We start from the raw sequence: 17504 nt of genomic DNA, 5'->3' as shown, positions 1-17504 counted from the left end.
CAACCCACGGAATGGGAGAAGATATTTGCAAATGACAATACAGACAAAAGGTTGATATCCAGGATCTATAAAGAACTCCTCAAACTCAACACACACAAAACAGACAATCATATCAAAAAATGGGCAGAAGATATGAACAGACACTTCTCCAATGAAGACATACAAATGGCTATCAGACACATGAAAAAATGTTCATCATCACTAGCCATCAGGGAGATTCAAATTAAAACCACATTGAGATACCACCTTACACCACTTAGGATGGCCAAAATTAGCAAGACAGGAAACAACATGTGTTGGAGGGGATGTGGAGAAAGGGGAACCCTCTTACACTGTTGGTGGGAATGCAAGTTGGTGCAGCCACTTTGGAGAACAGTGTGGAGATTCCTCAAGAAATTAAAAATAGAGCTTCCTTATGACCCTGCAATTACACTACTGGGTATTTACCCTCAAAATACAGATGTAGTGAAAAGAAGGGCCATCTGTACCCCAATGTTTATAGCAGCAATGGTCACGGTCGTCAAACTGTGGAAAGAACCAAGATGCCCTTCAACGGACGAATAGATAAGGAAGATGTGGTCCATATACACTATGGAGTATTATGCCTCCATCAGAAAGGATGAATACCCAACTTTTGTAGCAACATGGACGGGACTGGAAGAGATGATGCTGAGTGAAATAAGTCAAGCAGAGAGAGTCAATTATCATATGGTTTCACTTATTTGTGGAGCATAACAAATAACATGGAGGACATGGGGAGATGGAGAGGAGAAGGAAGCTGAGGGAAATTGGAAGGGGAGGTGAACCATGAGAGACTATGGACTCTGAAAAACAATCTGAGGGTTTTGAAGGAGCGGGGGATGGGAGGTTGGGGGAACCAGGTAGTGGGTATTGGAGAGGGCATGGATTGCATGGAGCACTGGGTGTGGTGCAAAAACAATGAATACTGTTATGCTGAAAATAAATTAAAAAGATAAATGGTATATTAAGTTGAAAATGCACAAAAAAAGAATTAATCTAGCCACTTTATGAACTGTAGTCTGACTAGAAATCCTTGGTGTAACATATTCTAAGGGAAAAAGGAAAAGGAAAGGAAAAGAAAACTGTAATAATTATTGAACATGATCTCAGGTAGGTTTTTCAGTCAGTAGTTGTGCTAGTATTCTAATTTTGAAACTATTCTCTGGTTTTAGAAAGGAAGACTTGAATAAATATACTCATGTTGTGGGAAATAGGGTTTTCCACTGTTCAAGAAAAAGTTACAAAACAAATATAGAAAAGTCAGACAGAATCTTGTCTTTTGGACTTCTTATAAAATGTTCTTTTTTAAGATTTTATTTATTTATTTATTTATTTATTTATTTGTCAGAGAGAGAGAGAGAGAGAGCACATAAGCAGGCAGAGTGGCAAGCAGAGGCGGAGAGAGAAGCAGGCTCCCTGCCAAGCCAGGAGCCCGATGCGGGACTCGATCCCAGGACACTGGGATCATGACCTGAGCCAAAGGCAGCGGCTTAATCAACTGAGCCACCCAGGCATCCCTAAAATATATGTTCTCTGTCTCTTTCTACTTAATGGATATAAAAGCAATGACAATCCAGTAGTAATGAATGCATTGGACACTGATATTGGTCAATGAACACCATTTCCTAATAAAAGAAACTAAGGCTTCTTAATGAGTTGGCTTATTCCAAGTTGGGGGAAAGAAAAATGCAAGATGAGATTGGAACATATTTTTGTGCCAGAAAACAAGAAGGTCTTTAAAGACTCATGCATACGTGAAAAAGGATGCAGAAGCCAGCTGAAAGGGGCTTCCAATGGCCAACTATGAATGACAGTTTAATCATCAAAAAGAAGAACGATGGGGCACCTGGGTGGCTCAGTGGGTTAAAGCCTCTGCCTTTGGCTCAGGTCATGATCCCAGGGTCCTGGGATCAAGCCCCGCATCAGGCTCTCTGCTCAGCGGGGAGCCTGCTTCCTCCTCTCTCTCTGCCTGCCTCTCTGCCTCCTTGTGATCTCTGTCTGTCAAATAAATAAATAAATAAATAAATATTTTTAAAAAAAAGAAGAATGATTACAATGGGTTATAAGACACTGATTTTTAAAAGAATCAATGAAAAAAAAAGAATCAATGAATCTGTAGTGTTTCTCAACAAAAGTGGAGAGGAGAAGCTTTTTTTTTTTTTAAACAAAGCAAGACCAACTAATAAATGCAGAAAAAAAGTGATATAATTAGAACTTCACTTTTCCCAAAGCTCAGTGTAATTTGTTTTGAATAAGAACCAATGAATACCAAACATTTTGGGTAAAAGATTTCTACAGGACAATTATACAGTCTCCAAGTATCACTGCACAGATTATTTAGTAGTGATAAGGGGGAAAATGTACCTTTCCAATGAAAGACCTGGTAGTCATCTTCAACCACCACCTGATCAAAATTATCATCACTATAATGAGAAAACTTGACTTTGCCTCCTGGTATAATGAATTAAGAAGTGCACAGCCCTAGGGGCACCCGGGTGGCACAGTCAATTAAGCATCTGACTCTTGGTTTTGGCTCAGGTTGTGATCTCAGGGTCCTGAGATGAGCGGCACATTGGGCTCCTCACTCCCTTCAGAGTCTGCTAGGGATTTTCTCTTCCTCTCCCTCTGCTCCTCCCACTTGAGCTCTCTCTCTCTCTCTAAAAAATAAATATCTTTTTTCATTATTATTTTTAAAGATTTTATTTATTTAAGAGAGAGAATGAGAGAGAGACAGATTGAGAGGGGAGAGGTCAGAGGGAGAAGCAGACTCCCCAGCGAGCAGGGAGCCTGATGTGGGACTCCATCCCGGGACTCCGGAATCATGACCTGAGCCAAAGGCAGTTGCTTAACCAACTGAGCCACTCAGGTGCCCCAAATCTTTTTTTTTTAAGTGTACAACCTGAATTAAATATCAGATCAGACAAAATTGCTTAATATGAATCTAATCATGGGGTTGCAATTAGATAAATCCTGAATGTAAAACATTACAGGACAATTTGTCTTCCACTATTAAAAATATTATTTTGGGGAAAAACAACAAAAAATAGGCAAAATATTGTTCTTGATTCCAAGATTAAAACAACATAGAATAATTTATTTTTAAAAAGGTGCACATTTGGGGTGCCTGGGTGGTTCAGTTGGTTATGCGTCTACATTTGACTCAGGTCATGAAGGCTCTGGGATGGAGCCCTTCCCATCCCCCAGGCTCCCTGCTCAGTGGAGAGCCTACTTCTCCCTCTCTTCCCTGCTTGTGCTCTCTCTCGCTATCACTGTCACTATCTCTGTCTCTCTCTCTGTCTCAAATAAATAAATAAAATCTTTTTTAAAAAAGGTACACATTCCTAAAGGTGATGCAAGAAATTGAACATATGCATTATGTACATTGCTGGAAAAAGCCTTTAAAATTGTCTTTAAAAAAATCAATAAAAAATATGGGAAAAATTCATTTACAAAAGAATGTATAGAAGAAAGGAAGTTTCAATTAGAAATTGAAATTGGAGGGCCCCTGGGTGGCTCAGTGGGTTAAGCCTCTGCCTTCGGCACAGGTCATGATCTCAGGGTCCGGGATCAAGCTCCACATCAGGCTCCCTGCTCAGTGGGAAGCCTGCTTCTCCCTCTCCCCCTCCCCCTGCTTGTGTTCCCCCTCTCGCTGAGTCTCTCTCTGTCAAATAAATAAAATCTTAAAAAAAAAAAAAGAAAAAAAAAGAAATTGAAATTGGAAGAATCTGGAAGACAACCTCATTTTGTAAGTATATCCATATTATAATATTGATATAATACATCTAAAAGATTATTAAGAAAGGAAGGTATATGATATAGTGTTTTAGAGAAAATTCATGATGCATTTATATGCATCTAATGTTTATATGTAATATAAATGATGTAGTATGCGTGCTATAGTTGACTATTTATGGGACCTAAAAACTCACTTAAAAATTGATTTTAAAAAGTTAACTTCTATCTGTTCACCTTCATTTCATATGAAAACATATCCACTATATCTACTCCCCTTTGATTTAACTTGGAGAGGAAAAATAGCTTAGGAGCTAACAGACGTATAACTTATTTCCAACTCTTACTAGTTGTTGACCTTGGACAAGTTACTTCAAGTGTCTGTATCTCAGCTTCCTCTTCTGTAAATAGGAAAAAATAGTATTTTTGAAAAATAAAAATCTAATCATGTCACAGCTCTGCTTAAATCTACTTATTTCCATCTCACTCAGAAAAAGTTCAACCACAATTTACAAGGTCATTATAAAACGACTCTTTCCAGCATATATCTTTCTGATCACAGATCACAGATTCTCTCCTCTTTGTTTACTCACTGTTTACTCACTGTCCCTTATACACAATGAGACTGCCTGCCTCAGGACTTTTGTACTTACTGTGCTCTCTACTCTGAATCAACCATGTTTATGACCTTTTCCCTCTCTCCCATTCTATTTTATGCTGATTACATGCATCACGCAATTGCTTGATCCTCCTCCTTCGCCTCAATCTCTTCTTGTCTGCAACCTCTTCTATCCTACTGCAAGCACATAACTTTTATACCCAAAATTCTACCATGGTGACTGAAATCACTCCTAGGACTGCAACCATTATAGCTCTGTGAGGCTTTTCCACTTTTCAATCTTTAGCCATTTTTCCTGGTTGTGGTATTTGAACTGCAATTAATTTTACAATTACAATTAATTCTACATTTTGAAAGATTTTTATGTATTTTTAAAAGTTTTTTATTTAAGTTCCAGTGAGTTAAAATGCAGTGTAATATTAATTTCAGGTGTATAATATAGTGATTCAACACCTGCATGTAATACCCCATGTTCATCACAGCAAATGCACTCCTTAATCCCCATCACCTATTTCTCAAACCCTAGGCTATAAGTTTCTTAATAGCTGATATATTTTATAATATCTATGTCTCCCAGAAAAATATTCTTCAGTGGTGCTTGGGTGGCTCAGTAGGTTAAGCCTCTGCCTTCAGCTCAGGTCATGATCTCAGGGTCCTGGGATTGAGCCCCACATCAGGTTCTCTGCTTAACAGAGGGCCTGCTTTCCCCCTTCTCTCTGCCTGTCTTTCTGCCTACTTGTGATCTCTCTCTCTGTCAAATAAATAAATAAGTAAAATATCTCTTTAAAGAAAAGAAAAATATTCTCTATAGCATAGAATATAATGAAGTGTTGGCTGAATACATGAAGCTGAACATATTTAATACCAAAATGTTTAAAGGAGTGACACGTGTATAGACCAAAAGGCAAGAGAGAGAGAACAACTAGGGAATGGGAATTAGATCTCACTTGAAAGTAGATGTTTCTCATTAGAATCACTTACATGAATAGGAAGAAAATATGAGAGAAAAGAAGCATGGATAGTATCAGGGAGAAGGTGTGGGCATTTGGAAGTTCATGATGACTTTACTTTTCTTAATAGTTGTGGGCCTTTGAGGGGAGATTCCTCCAAATATCTCAAAGATGTGGTCTCTTCACTGAACAGCAAGTTTAGATCCTACATTCTTCTTCCCTTATATAATCGTCAGTCACTTACCCAGGTACAAGCCTCTTGTCAGCTCACTGTCAAAAACACTCCAAGGCTCCTTGCCTTGCTCCAACAATGAGATCACATCTGGCTTAGGAATGCAAAGACCTACTCATAAGTGAAGAAAGGAGACTTTTTAGGTTGTAGGTGTCCCAGGACACAAATCCTATTCTGTGATCAGCAAATAAATTGGAAGGGCCACAAAAAAAGTAGAGAAGGTAGAACTTTGGTCTTGGGCCCAATGAAGCTATACAGTCCCAACTCTACAAGCTCAAGTGATGTCTGTAGGAACAGGGAGAAGAAATGGGTAGGATATATGAAAGGAGTTGAGAAAGTCTTCTCAGGGGAAGCAAATATTCCAAGGGGCTCTAGACTTTTTGCACAAAGGTATACTTACCGACTGAGACCAGGTTGCTATAATTCTCCAACATTACATATTTGTACAAATTCCTTTGAGTTGAGTCCAGGCATTCCCACTCTTCCTGAGAAAAGTCTATAGACACGTCCCTGAATATCAGAAATCCCTGAAAAAAAAAAAAGGCTCTGAGTTACACTCGTGTAATGAAAATAAATGACTTCAAGGTAGGAAAGATGAGAAACGTAAAAGGAGAAATAAAGGCGAGTTTTACAGAGGAGAGAAATGGAGCACAAACCGGTTGGGCTCAATACCTGTGATGTGGGTGAAAACTAGAGCTAGTGTTAATCAATAAGCAGGCCCCACACAACCCAGCTGCTGCAGATAAAAACGCCTGTGCACAATGAGAGAATTCCAAGATCCATTCTCATTTAAAAATATACTAAACCCAATTAAGAGAAATATCCAGTTAAACAGCTAACTGGTATATAGTATATTCTCAGTAAAGAGAAGTACCCTTATGCTTCCCTTTCCCCCTTGAAAAATCAAGTTATAAATAATTAGCAAACTCTTGGAAGGGTATGAGAGGATAAAATTTTGGAATAATAAGAATATAAAGAAGATCCTGACGTTTTCAACAATCAGAAAGCAGGTCACATGAAAGGTACCAGAAAATAGAAACACAATGTTCTGCAAAATAGTGTCCTGAAGGGGCACCTGCGTGGCTCAGTTGGTTAAGCGGCTGCCTTCAGCTCAGATCATGATTCTAGGATCCTGGGATCGAGCCCCACATTGGGCTCCCTGCTCAGCAGAGAGCCTGCTTATCTTTCTCCCTCTGCTTGCCGCTCTGCTTACTTGTGCTCTCTATCTCTCTCACAAATAAATAAATAAATAAAATCTTTAAAAAAAAAATAGTGCCCTGAAATGAAGAAATAAAACAAAATTTAAAATGTAACAAATTTTGCAATACTGAGAATGAACTGTTGACTAGAGTCATTTATCCAGCCAAAATTCACACAAATGTATGGTTGTATAATACATTTCTAGAGAAGCAAAGAATCAAATATGTATCTCCTAGTACCTTTTCTCTTTTGTTTTTTATTCTTTTATTTATTTATTTTATTTAAATTCAATTAGCCAACATATAATACATTATTATTTTATTTGAAACAGATTTTTCAGTTTATTGAGGTACAATGGACAAATGGATTATGTATGTTTAAAGTGTGCAACGTGATGATTTGACATATGTATACTTTGTGAAATGATTACCACAATTGGGTTAATTAACACATCCATCACCTCACATGGTTACCTTGTGTGTATGTGTGTGTGTGTGTGTGTGTGTGTGGTGAGAACACTTAAGGTCTACCCTTTTTTTTAAAGATTTTATTTATTTAAGAGAAAGAGAGGGAGAGAGGGAGAGAGCACAAGCAGGGGAGAAGGGAGGGAGGGGAAGAGGGAGAGGGAGAAGCAGCCTCCCAGCACCCTGGGATCATGAGCTGAGCCAAAGGCAGATGCTTAACCAACTGAACCACCCGGGCACCCTAAGGTCTACTCTTCCAGCAAATTTCAAGTACATAACATAGTATGATTAAATATAATCATCATGAAGTACATTAGATTCCCAGAGTTTATTCATCTATAACAAAGGCCTGTACCCTTTGACCAGCATATCCCTACCTCCTCCAACCCAGTTCTTAGCAACCTCCACTTTATTCTGTTCTAGTGAATTGGACTATTTTTTTTTTTAATCTCACACATAAGTGAGATCATTACAGTATTTGCTTTTCTCTGGCTAATTTCACTTAGCATGATGTCTTCCAGATACCATCCATGTTTTTGCAAGTGGAAGGATTTCCTTCCTTCTCATAGCTGAATCTTCACTATATGTCACTGTCTGCCTATCTATCATTTATCTATTTAGATGTCTATAAAGATACCTCACATATATTTTATCCATTCATCACTTATCACTGATGAGTGGACACTTAGGTTGTTTCCATACCTTGGCTATTGTAAATGATGCTGGAGCGAAAATGAACATGGCAGTACAGATATCTCTTCAGGATACTGATTTTGATTTCTTAGTATTTGTACCCAGAGGTAGGACTGCTGAGTCATATAGTAGTTCAATTTTTAATTTCTTGAGAAATCTCCACACTGTATTCAATAGTGGCTCTACCACTTTATATTTCAACCAACAGTGTAAAAATGTTCCTTTTTCTCCACTTCTTCACCAACACTTTGTTGTCTTTTTGGTAAAAGCCATCCTAACAGGTATGAGATGATCTCTCATTGCAATCTTCAACTTTCTCTAGTGATTGGTGATGTTAAGCACCTTTTATATGCCAGCTGGCCATTAGTATGTCTTTTCTGGAAAAAATGTCTATTCAGGTCCTTTTCCCATTTATAAAACAGGGTATTTGGGGGGGTTGCTATTGGGTTCTATAAATCCTTATATATTTTGGATATTAATGGCTTATCAGATGTATGGTTTGCAAATATTGTTTCTCATTCCATACATTGCCTTGTCATTTTGTCAACTGTTTCCAGAAGATTTGATAGAAGATTTGATACGCAGAAGATTTTTCGTTTGATGAAGTCCTACTGAATCTTACATTTGGAAATTTCCAACTGAACCCTAGTGAGGCAGTACCTACCAATTGACCCTGCCTACCCAGGAGGGTGTGAGAATATTCTCACACTATGGCTGGTATAGTTAATACCTAATTTCTATATTGTTGGCAATATGAGAAGTAAAAATGGAAGTTCTCATTTACATTTCAAATAATGTTGATAATTATTTTTATAATATTATAAGGTTGACTACTTCTGCCTAGTTCTTACTGCAGTTCCTACAGTATGAATTATTTTTTTATATTCTGACCAGTTCTTAATGAAGTTAGTGTTTTTCTCTTATTGAGAGTAGTAGTAAGTTATAGTTTGCTACAAATGTATCATAGTTTGTCACTTGTACAATAGGCAAAAAGTCATACTTGAGAATCTTTTCCACAAAGGACTCCTGGGCTTGCATTATTAAAAAATATTATCTTCTTTTCAAGCTCACATGGAACATTCACCGAGATTCTGGACCACATTCTGGACCACAAAATATACCCTAACACTTCAAAGAATAGAAATCATACAATGTCTACTCTCAAATAAAGATGATATTAAACTAGAAATTGATTAACAGAAAGCTAACTAGAAAATCCCAAAATATATGAAGATTAAACAACATACTTCTAATAGGTCAAAGAAGAATGTTCAGAGAAATTTTAAAATATTTTAACTAAATGAAAATGAAAACAGACTATCAAAATTTATGGGATGCAGCAAAAGCAGCGCCCAGATGGAAATTTATAGCAATTAACGTATATATTAGAGAAGAAGAAAAATCTGAAACCAAAGATCTAATTTCCACCTTAAGAAACTAGAAAAAGAACAAATTAAATCCAAAGGAAGGAGTAAAAAAGAAATATTAAGAGAGCAGAATTCAATGAAATTAAAAACAGGGAATCAACATAGAAGACAACAAAACCAAAAGACATTTTTTAAAGATCAATAAAATACATAAGCCTCTAGCTAGGCTACCTAAGAAAAAATAGAGAAGACATGAATTACTAATATCATAAATGAAAGAGGGGATAGCACTATATGTTGCATAAATATGAAAAGATAATAAAATAATACTATGAACAACTATGCACACAGATTTGATAACTAGATGAAATGAAATAATTCTTTGAAAGATAAAGTATGCTGGGATACTTGGGTGGCTCAGTCATTAAGCATCTGCCTTCAGCCCAGGACCCTGGGATGGAGCCCTGCATCAGGCTCCCTGCTCAGCGGAAGGCCTCCTTCTCCCTCTTCTACTCTCCGTACTTATGTTCCCTCTCTCACTGTCTCTCTGTCTGTCAAATAAATAAATAAAATCTTAAAGAAAGAAAGAAAGATAAAGTATGCCAAAACCCATACAAGATGAAGTAGGCAATCTGAATAGGCGTTAAGTCTATAAATGAAATTGAGTCAATAATTCATAAACTTCAAAAACAGAAAGCACCAGGCTCAAATGTATTCACTGGTGAATTTATCAAACAATTGAGGAAGAAATTGTTCCCATTCTCTATAATGTCTTTCAGAGGATAAAAGCAGAAGAATTACTTCCTAAGTCATTCTGAAGTCAATATTAATCTAACACCAAAACCAAACAAAACATTACAAAAAAAAAAAAAAAAAAGAGAGAGAGAGAGAAAGAAAGAAAACTGCAGACCAGTATCTCTCATGAACGTAGATGTAAAAATCCTTACTAAATAATAGCAACTGAATCCAAGGATATATAAAAAGAATTATTTAGCATGACAAAATAGATTTATCCCAGGTACAAAAGGCTGGTTCAAACCTTGAAAATAAATTAATGTGATCCGCCACATGAACAGACTAAAAAATTAAAATCCCATGATCACAGGGTGCCTGGGTGGCTCAATCGGTTAAAGCCTCTGCCTTCAGCTCAGGTCATCATCCCAGGGTCCTGGGATCGAGTTCCGCATCAGGCTCTCTGCTCAGCGGGGAGCCTGCTTCCCCCCATCTCTCTGCCTCTCTACCTACTTGTGATCTCTCTCTGGCAAATAAATAAATAAAATCTTTTTTTTTAAATCTCATGATCATATCAATAGATTCAGAAAAAGCTTTCAACAAAATCTAACATGCATTCATGATAAAACTCTCAATAGAATCACAGATGGTGGCACAGTAGGAGGATCCTAGGCTTACCTGGTCCCATGAACACAAGTAGATAACTATCAAAACATCCTAAATACTCCAGAAATCAACCTGAAGACTGACAGAACAAACTCCACAACTAAAGGGAGAAAAGAGGCCACATTGAAGAAGGTAGAAGTATGGAGACATGCTTCGTGTGAGAAACAGATCATTGGTGCTGCAGAAGGGAGGGAGCCATGATCAAAAAGAAGTGTGAGAGAGGGCGCCTGGGTGGCTCAGTGGGTTAAGCCGCTGCCTTCGGCTCAGGTCATGATCTCGGGGTCCTGGGATCGAGTCCTGCATCGGGCTCTCTGCTCGGCAGAGAGTCTGCTTCTCTCTCTCTCTCTCTCTCTCTCTCTCTCTCTGCCTGCCTCTCCGTCTACTTGTGATCTCTCTCTGTCAAATGAATAAATAAAATCTTAAAAAAAAAAATTTAAAAAAAAAAGAAGTGTGAGAGAGAGGAGCACACAAGGGAACACACAAAGAGAAAGTTTCCCCAAAGCCATTGGCTTAGGAAAAAAGACGGGCTGAATTTTGGGAGTTCTTGCAATCAGTGGAGCTTAAAGCCTGGAGTTTTTAAAGTCAGCAGGCTTGGCTGGGATAGAGTCTGGAGGGCTCTGTGCTGTTCCTGGAGAGAAGGCAGGCAAACAACCCAGGGACAGACAGCATGGAAACAGTGATTTGAAGAACACCTGGGACACGGAGTGGGGAGACTATTCACTCTGTCAGTGCATCAAATAAGACACAGCATCCACAGAAACACCTCTCTGTAAACAAATGGTCAGTACCATTTCCCTCCCTTGCCCCTCAGCATAAACACAGAGCCAACCATGGGAAGCACCACAGCTCTACTACTGGCTGCCTAACTTGAAAATACTAAGTCCTAGGCCCCTGTGCTTGGGAGAGACTGCCCTTCTCAGTCATGCCTGCCTCAGTCCTAGTGTAGCTGGTCCCTCCCTAGAAGACCAGGACAGACCCCAGACCACACCATGTTTCCCAACCAGAGAGTTCTGCAGGACATCAGTTCTGGTGGAGGTAGTGTCAGTTCTGATTTCACAAGCACACCAGAGCACACCTAATTAAAACTTATTATACTGAGGCCAGGGGCCAAACACTGCTCACTGCAGGCAAGGAGAGTCTCTGCAGATGACTGGCCTGAAGGATAGAGCAGCCAAAACACAACAGCAGAGCATACTCAGCACATGCCAGAGATCTTCCTGAAGCACCAGGCCCTAGGCACTACATGACCTCATTCAGAAAATCATTACTTTCAGGATCAGAAGACATAACTGGCTTTCTAACATTGACAAGAAGGCAGATACCTAGAGAAAACACAAAGATAGAAGAATTTATCCCAAATGAAAGAATAAGATAAGGCCAGGGAAAGGGATGTAAATGAAATGATATAAATAATATACCTGCTGGAGAATTTAAAACAACAATCACCACTAGGCATGAGAAATGAACAGAAGACATCAATGAGACACTTAGAACAGACATAAGGAGTTAAAAAGGAATTAATCACAGATGAAGAGTGCAATAAGAGACTAGAAACACGTATGATGTAACGAACATCAGGCTGAGAGAAGCAGAGGAATGAATACATGATAGAGAAGAAAAAGTAATGGAAAGTAATGAAGCTGAAAAAAAGAGAAAAGGAAGAATTATGCAACACAAGAATAGACTTAGGGAACTCAGTGAGTTCATCAAATGTAATCACATTTGTATTATAGGAGTCCCAGAAGAAGGAGAGAAAAGGTGGCAGAAAATTTATTTGAAGAAAAAGCTGAAAACTTCCCTATATGGGGAAGGAAACAGACATCTAGATTCAAGAGGTAGAGAGAATTAATATCAAGGGGGGCCTGGGTGGCTCAGTGGGTTAAAGCCTCTGCCTTTGGCTCAGGTCGTGATCCCAAGGTCCTGGGATCGAGCCCCGCATCAGGCTCTCTGCTTAGTGGAGAGCCTGCTTCCTCCTCTCTCTCTCTGCCTGCCTCTCTGCCTACTTGTGATCTCTGTCTGTCAAATAAATAAATAAAATCTTTTAAAAAAATCAACAAAAGCAAGCCAACACCAAGACATGTTGTAACTAAATTTGCAAAATAGAGTGATAAAGAAAAAATCCTAAACACTGCAAGACAAACGAAGTCCCTAATTTATAAGGGAAGACCTGTAAGTCTAGCTGAAGATCTCTCAACAGAAACTTAGCAAGCTGAAGCAAATGGCATGATATATTCAACATGCTGAATGGGAAAAATCTGCAGACAAGAATACTGTCTCCAGCAAGGCTATCATTTGGAATAGAAGGAGTTCCCTCAGACAAAAAAAAAAAGGAGTTCATGACCACTAAACCAGTCCTGCAAGAAATGTTAACAGGGACTATTTGAGTGGAAAGGAAAGACCAAAAGTGACAAAAAAAGAGAAAGGAACAGAGAAAATCTCAGAAGCAATGACAACACAAGTAATAAAATGGCACTAAATACATATCTATCAGTAATTACTCTGATATAAATGGACTAAAATGCTCCAATCAAAAGACATAGGGTGTCAGGATGGATTTAAAAAAAAATAAGACCCATCTATACGCTGTCTACAGGGGACTCATTTTATTTACTTATTTTTAAAGATTTTATTTATTTAATTGAGAGAAACAGAGAGAGCACAAGCAGAGGGAAAGGCAGAGCCAGAGGAATAGAGACAAGCAGAATTCCTCCTGAGCAGGGAGTCCAACACGGGGCTTGATCCCAGGACCCCAAGACCACGACCTGAGCCAAAGTCAGATATTTAACCAACTGAGCCACCCAGGTACCCCCAAGGGGCTCATTTTACACCTAAAGACAGGTGCAGATTGAAAGTGAGAGGATGGAGAACCATTTATCATGCAAATGGCTGTCCAAAGAAAGCCAGAGTAACAATATTTATATTGGATAAATAAATCTTTTTTTAAAGATTTTATTTATTTATTGGAGAGAGACAGCATGAGCAGGGAGAGGAGCAGAAGGAGAGGGAGAAGCTGACTCCCCACTGAGCAGGGAACCTAATGCAGGGCTTGATCCCAGGACTCAGGAATCATGACCTGAACCAAAGGCAGATGTTTAAGTGACTGAGCCACCCAGGAGCTCCACAAACAAGATTTTAAAACAAAGAGACAAAGAAGGGCACTATATCATAATAAAGGGGACAATTCAACAAGAAGGACTAACAATTGCAAATATTTATGTATCAACATGGGAGACCCAATATATAAAATGAAACAAACATGAAGGAACTCATTGCTAATAATACAGTAATAGTAGGAGACTTTAACATATGGACAATGGACAGATCATCTAAGCAGGAAATCAATAAGGAAACATTGGCTTTGAATTACACACTGGATCAGATGGACTTAACACATACAATCAGAACATTTCATCCTAAAGCAGCAGAATACATATTTTTTCCAAGTGTACATGGGACTTGTCCAGAATAGATTACACACTAGTTCACAAATCAGTCCTCAACAAAAGTACAAAAAGATTGAGATCATACCATGCATATTTTCTGACCACAATGCTATGAAACTTGAAGTCAACCACAAGAAAAAATTTGGAAGGACCACAAATACATGGAGGTTAAACAACATGCTATTGAACAATGAATTGGTCAACCAGGAAATCAAAGAAGAAATAAAAAACAAATTGAAATGAAAACCACAGTCCAAAACCTTTGGGATGAAGGAAAAAAATGGTCCTTAGAGGGAAATATATAGCAATACAGGCCTACCTTACGAAGCAAGAAAAATCTCAAATAAACAACCTAATCTTACACCTAAAGGAGGTAGAAAAAGAACAAACAAGACCTAAAACCAATAGAAGAAATGAAATAATAAAGACTAGAACAGAAATAAATGAAATATAAACTAAAACAAACAAACAATAGAACAGATCAATAAAACCAGGAGCTGGTTCTTTGAAAAGATCAAGAAAATTGATATACCTTTAGCCAGGCTCTTCAAAGGGAGGGAAGGAGGACCGGGGGAAGGGAGAGAGAGAGAGAACTTAAAGAATTAGAAATGAAACAGGAGAAATAACAACCAACACCACAGAAATGCAAAGGATTGTAAGAGAATATTATACAAAATTACATACCAACAAATTGGGCAACCTAGTAGAAATGGATAAATTCTTAGAAACACATAACCTCCGAGAGAGAGAGAGAAAGAAAGGAAGGAAGGAAGAAAGGAAGGGTGGGAGGGAGGGAGCAGGAGAGAGAGAAAGAGAAAGAGGAAGGAAGGAAGAGAAGGAAGGAGGGAGAGAGGGTAGGTAGGAGGGAGGAAGGGAAGTCAGGAAGGAAAGAAAGAAAAGGAAAAAAGAAAGAAAAGAGAAAGGAAAAGAAGGAAGGGAAAGGGAGGGGAAACTCTCAAAACTGAATCAGGAGTAAATAGAAAATCTGAATAGACTGATTACCAGCAAATAAACTGAATCAGTAATCAAAAATCTCCGAACAAACAGAAGGTCTAGGACCAGATGGTTTCACAGGTGAATTCTACCAAACATTTAAAGAAGAGTTAATACCTATTCTCAACTACCTCAAATAATGGAAGAGGAAGGAAAGCTGACAAATTAATTTTATGAGGCCAGCATTACCCTCATACCAAAACCAGACAAAGATATCACTAAAAAAGAGAGCTACAGGCCAGTATCCCTGATGAACATAGATGCAAAAATCCTCAACAAATACTAGCAAATTTGATCCAACAATACATTTAAAAAACCATTTACCACAATCAAGTGGGATTTATTCCTAGAATGCAAGGGTGGTTCGATATTCACAAATCAATAAATGTGATACATTACATCAAAAAGAGAAAGGATAAATACTATATGATCAATTCATTAGATGTAGAAGAAGCATTTAACAAAGTACAACATCCATTTATGATAAAAGCCCTCACAAAGTAGGGATAGAGGGAACATACCTCAATATAATAAAGGCCGTACATGAAAAGCTAACATTATCCTCAACAGGGAAAAACTGAGTTTTTCCTTTAAGATCAGGATGTCCACTCTTGCCACTTTTATTCAAGATAGTACTGGAAGTCCCAGCCACAGCAATCAGAAAACAAAAAGAAATAAAAGCATCCAATTGTTAAGGAAGAAATAACACTTTCACTCTTTGCAGATGACATGATACCACATAGAAAACCCTGATGATTCCACCAAAAAAATTGTAGAAATGATAAGTGAATTCAGTACAGTCCCAGGATAGAAAATTAACATTGACAAATCTATTGCATTTCAATGAAAGTGAAACAACAACAACAGTGTAGCAATACTTATATTAAACAAAATAGACTTGAAAAAAGACTGTAACAAGATACAAAGAAGGGCATTATGTTACGATAAAGGAATCAATCCAACAAGAGGCTGGGTATACAGCCAAAGGAAATGAAAACAGGATTTTGACTGCATATACACAATTCCATGATTATTGCAGCATTGTTTGCAATAGCTAAGATATGGAACCAACCCAAATACCCCTCAATGGATGAACAGATAGAAAAGATGTGTACGTACAATGGAATATTATTCAGTTGTGAGAAAGAATATCCTTCTATTTGCAACAACATTGATGAGCCCTGGGCACATTATTCTAAAAGAGATAAGTCAAAGACAGTTACTGCGTAATATCACTTAGTATATGGAACCTAAATAAATGTGTAAAAAATAGAATAAAATGGGTACAAGGGGATGGTGGGAGTGGATAAGAACAAAGATGTTTAAGGGTACAAACTTGCAGTGAGTAGTAAATATGCCACAGAAATCCAATGCACAGTATAATGAATATAGACAATAATATTATACTATAATTCTGGGATAAATATCGCTACATTGGCCATCATATTACAATACAAAAATGTAAGAAACTAATACATTGTATACCTTAAACTTAGGCAATGTTACATGTCAAATTTATTCAATAAAAAAAATCAATGGAACAATATAGCTCAGAAAGTGTTGCACATAAATATAATCATATAATCCCTGATCTTTGAGAAAGGGGCAGAAGAAATATAATGAAATCACAGACTTTTCAACAAATGGTGCTGGAAAAATTGCACATCCACATGCAAAATGAATCTAGATAGAGTATCTTGTACAAAAATTAACTAAAAATGGGCAACAGATTTATATGTAAAATGTAAAACTATCAAACTCCTAGAAGTGAACATAATAGAAAGTCTAGAAGATTCTGGGTTTGGTGATGAATTTCTAGATACAACACCAAAGGTGTGATCCATGAAAGAAATAACTGATAAGCTGGACTTCATTAAAGTTAAAAACTGTTCTGTTGAAAGATGATTTCAAGAGAATGAGAACACAAGTCACAGAGTGGGAGAAAGTATTTGCAAAAGGCAATCTGATAAAAGACTATTGTCCAAAATATTTTTAAAAACACTTTAAACTCAATAGGAAAATAAACAACCACATATTGAAATGTGGGCCAGGGGCACCTGGGTGGCTCAGTGGGTTAAAGCCTCTGCCTTCTGCTCAGGTCATGATCCCAGGGTCCTGGGATCGAGCCCCGTATCGGGCTCTCTTCTTGGCAGGGAGCCTGCCTCCCCCTCTCTCTGTGCCTGCCTCTCTGCCTACTTGTGATTTCTGTCTGTCAAATAAATAAAATCTTTAAAAATAATAAAAATAAATTTTAAAAAATGTGGGCCAAACCTTAATAGAAATCTCATCAAAGAAGATAGGCAGATAGAAAATAAGTCCATGAAATAATACTCTACATCATAAGCCAACAGAGAAGTGCAAACTAAAATAACATTGAGATACTACAACACAC

General features: G+C 37.8%; 1 protein-coding gene across 1 annotated transcript in view; it reads right to left on the bottom strand.

Moving 5' to 3' along the window:
• The window catches only part of LOC116857596 (zinc finger protein 383-like), a 65737-nt gene that overhangs the window by 4196 nt on the left and 44037 nt on the right, over positions 1-17504 (bottom strand). The window contains 2 exon segments of the mRNA XM_032841840.1: positions 5567-5665; positions 5955-6081. Coding sequence (XP_032697731.1) covers positions 5567-5665; positions 5955-6081 — 226 coding nt within the window.

Source organism: Lontra canadensis, unplaced genomic scaffold, assembly GCF_010015895.1.
Source record: "Lontra canadensis isolate GAN:19392208 unplaced genomic scaffold, GSC_riverotter_1.0 scaffold125, whole genome shotgun sequence".
NCBI lineage: Eukaryota > Metazoa > Chordata > Mammalia > Carnivora > Mustelidae > Lontra > Lontra canadensis.
Note: the sequence above shows the minus strand (reverse complement) of the source record. Positions and strands in the feature narration are given on the sequence as shown.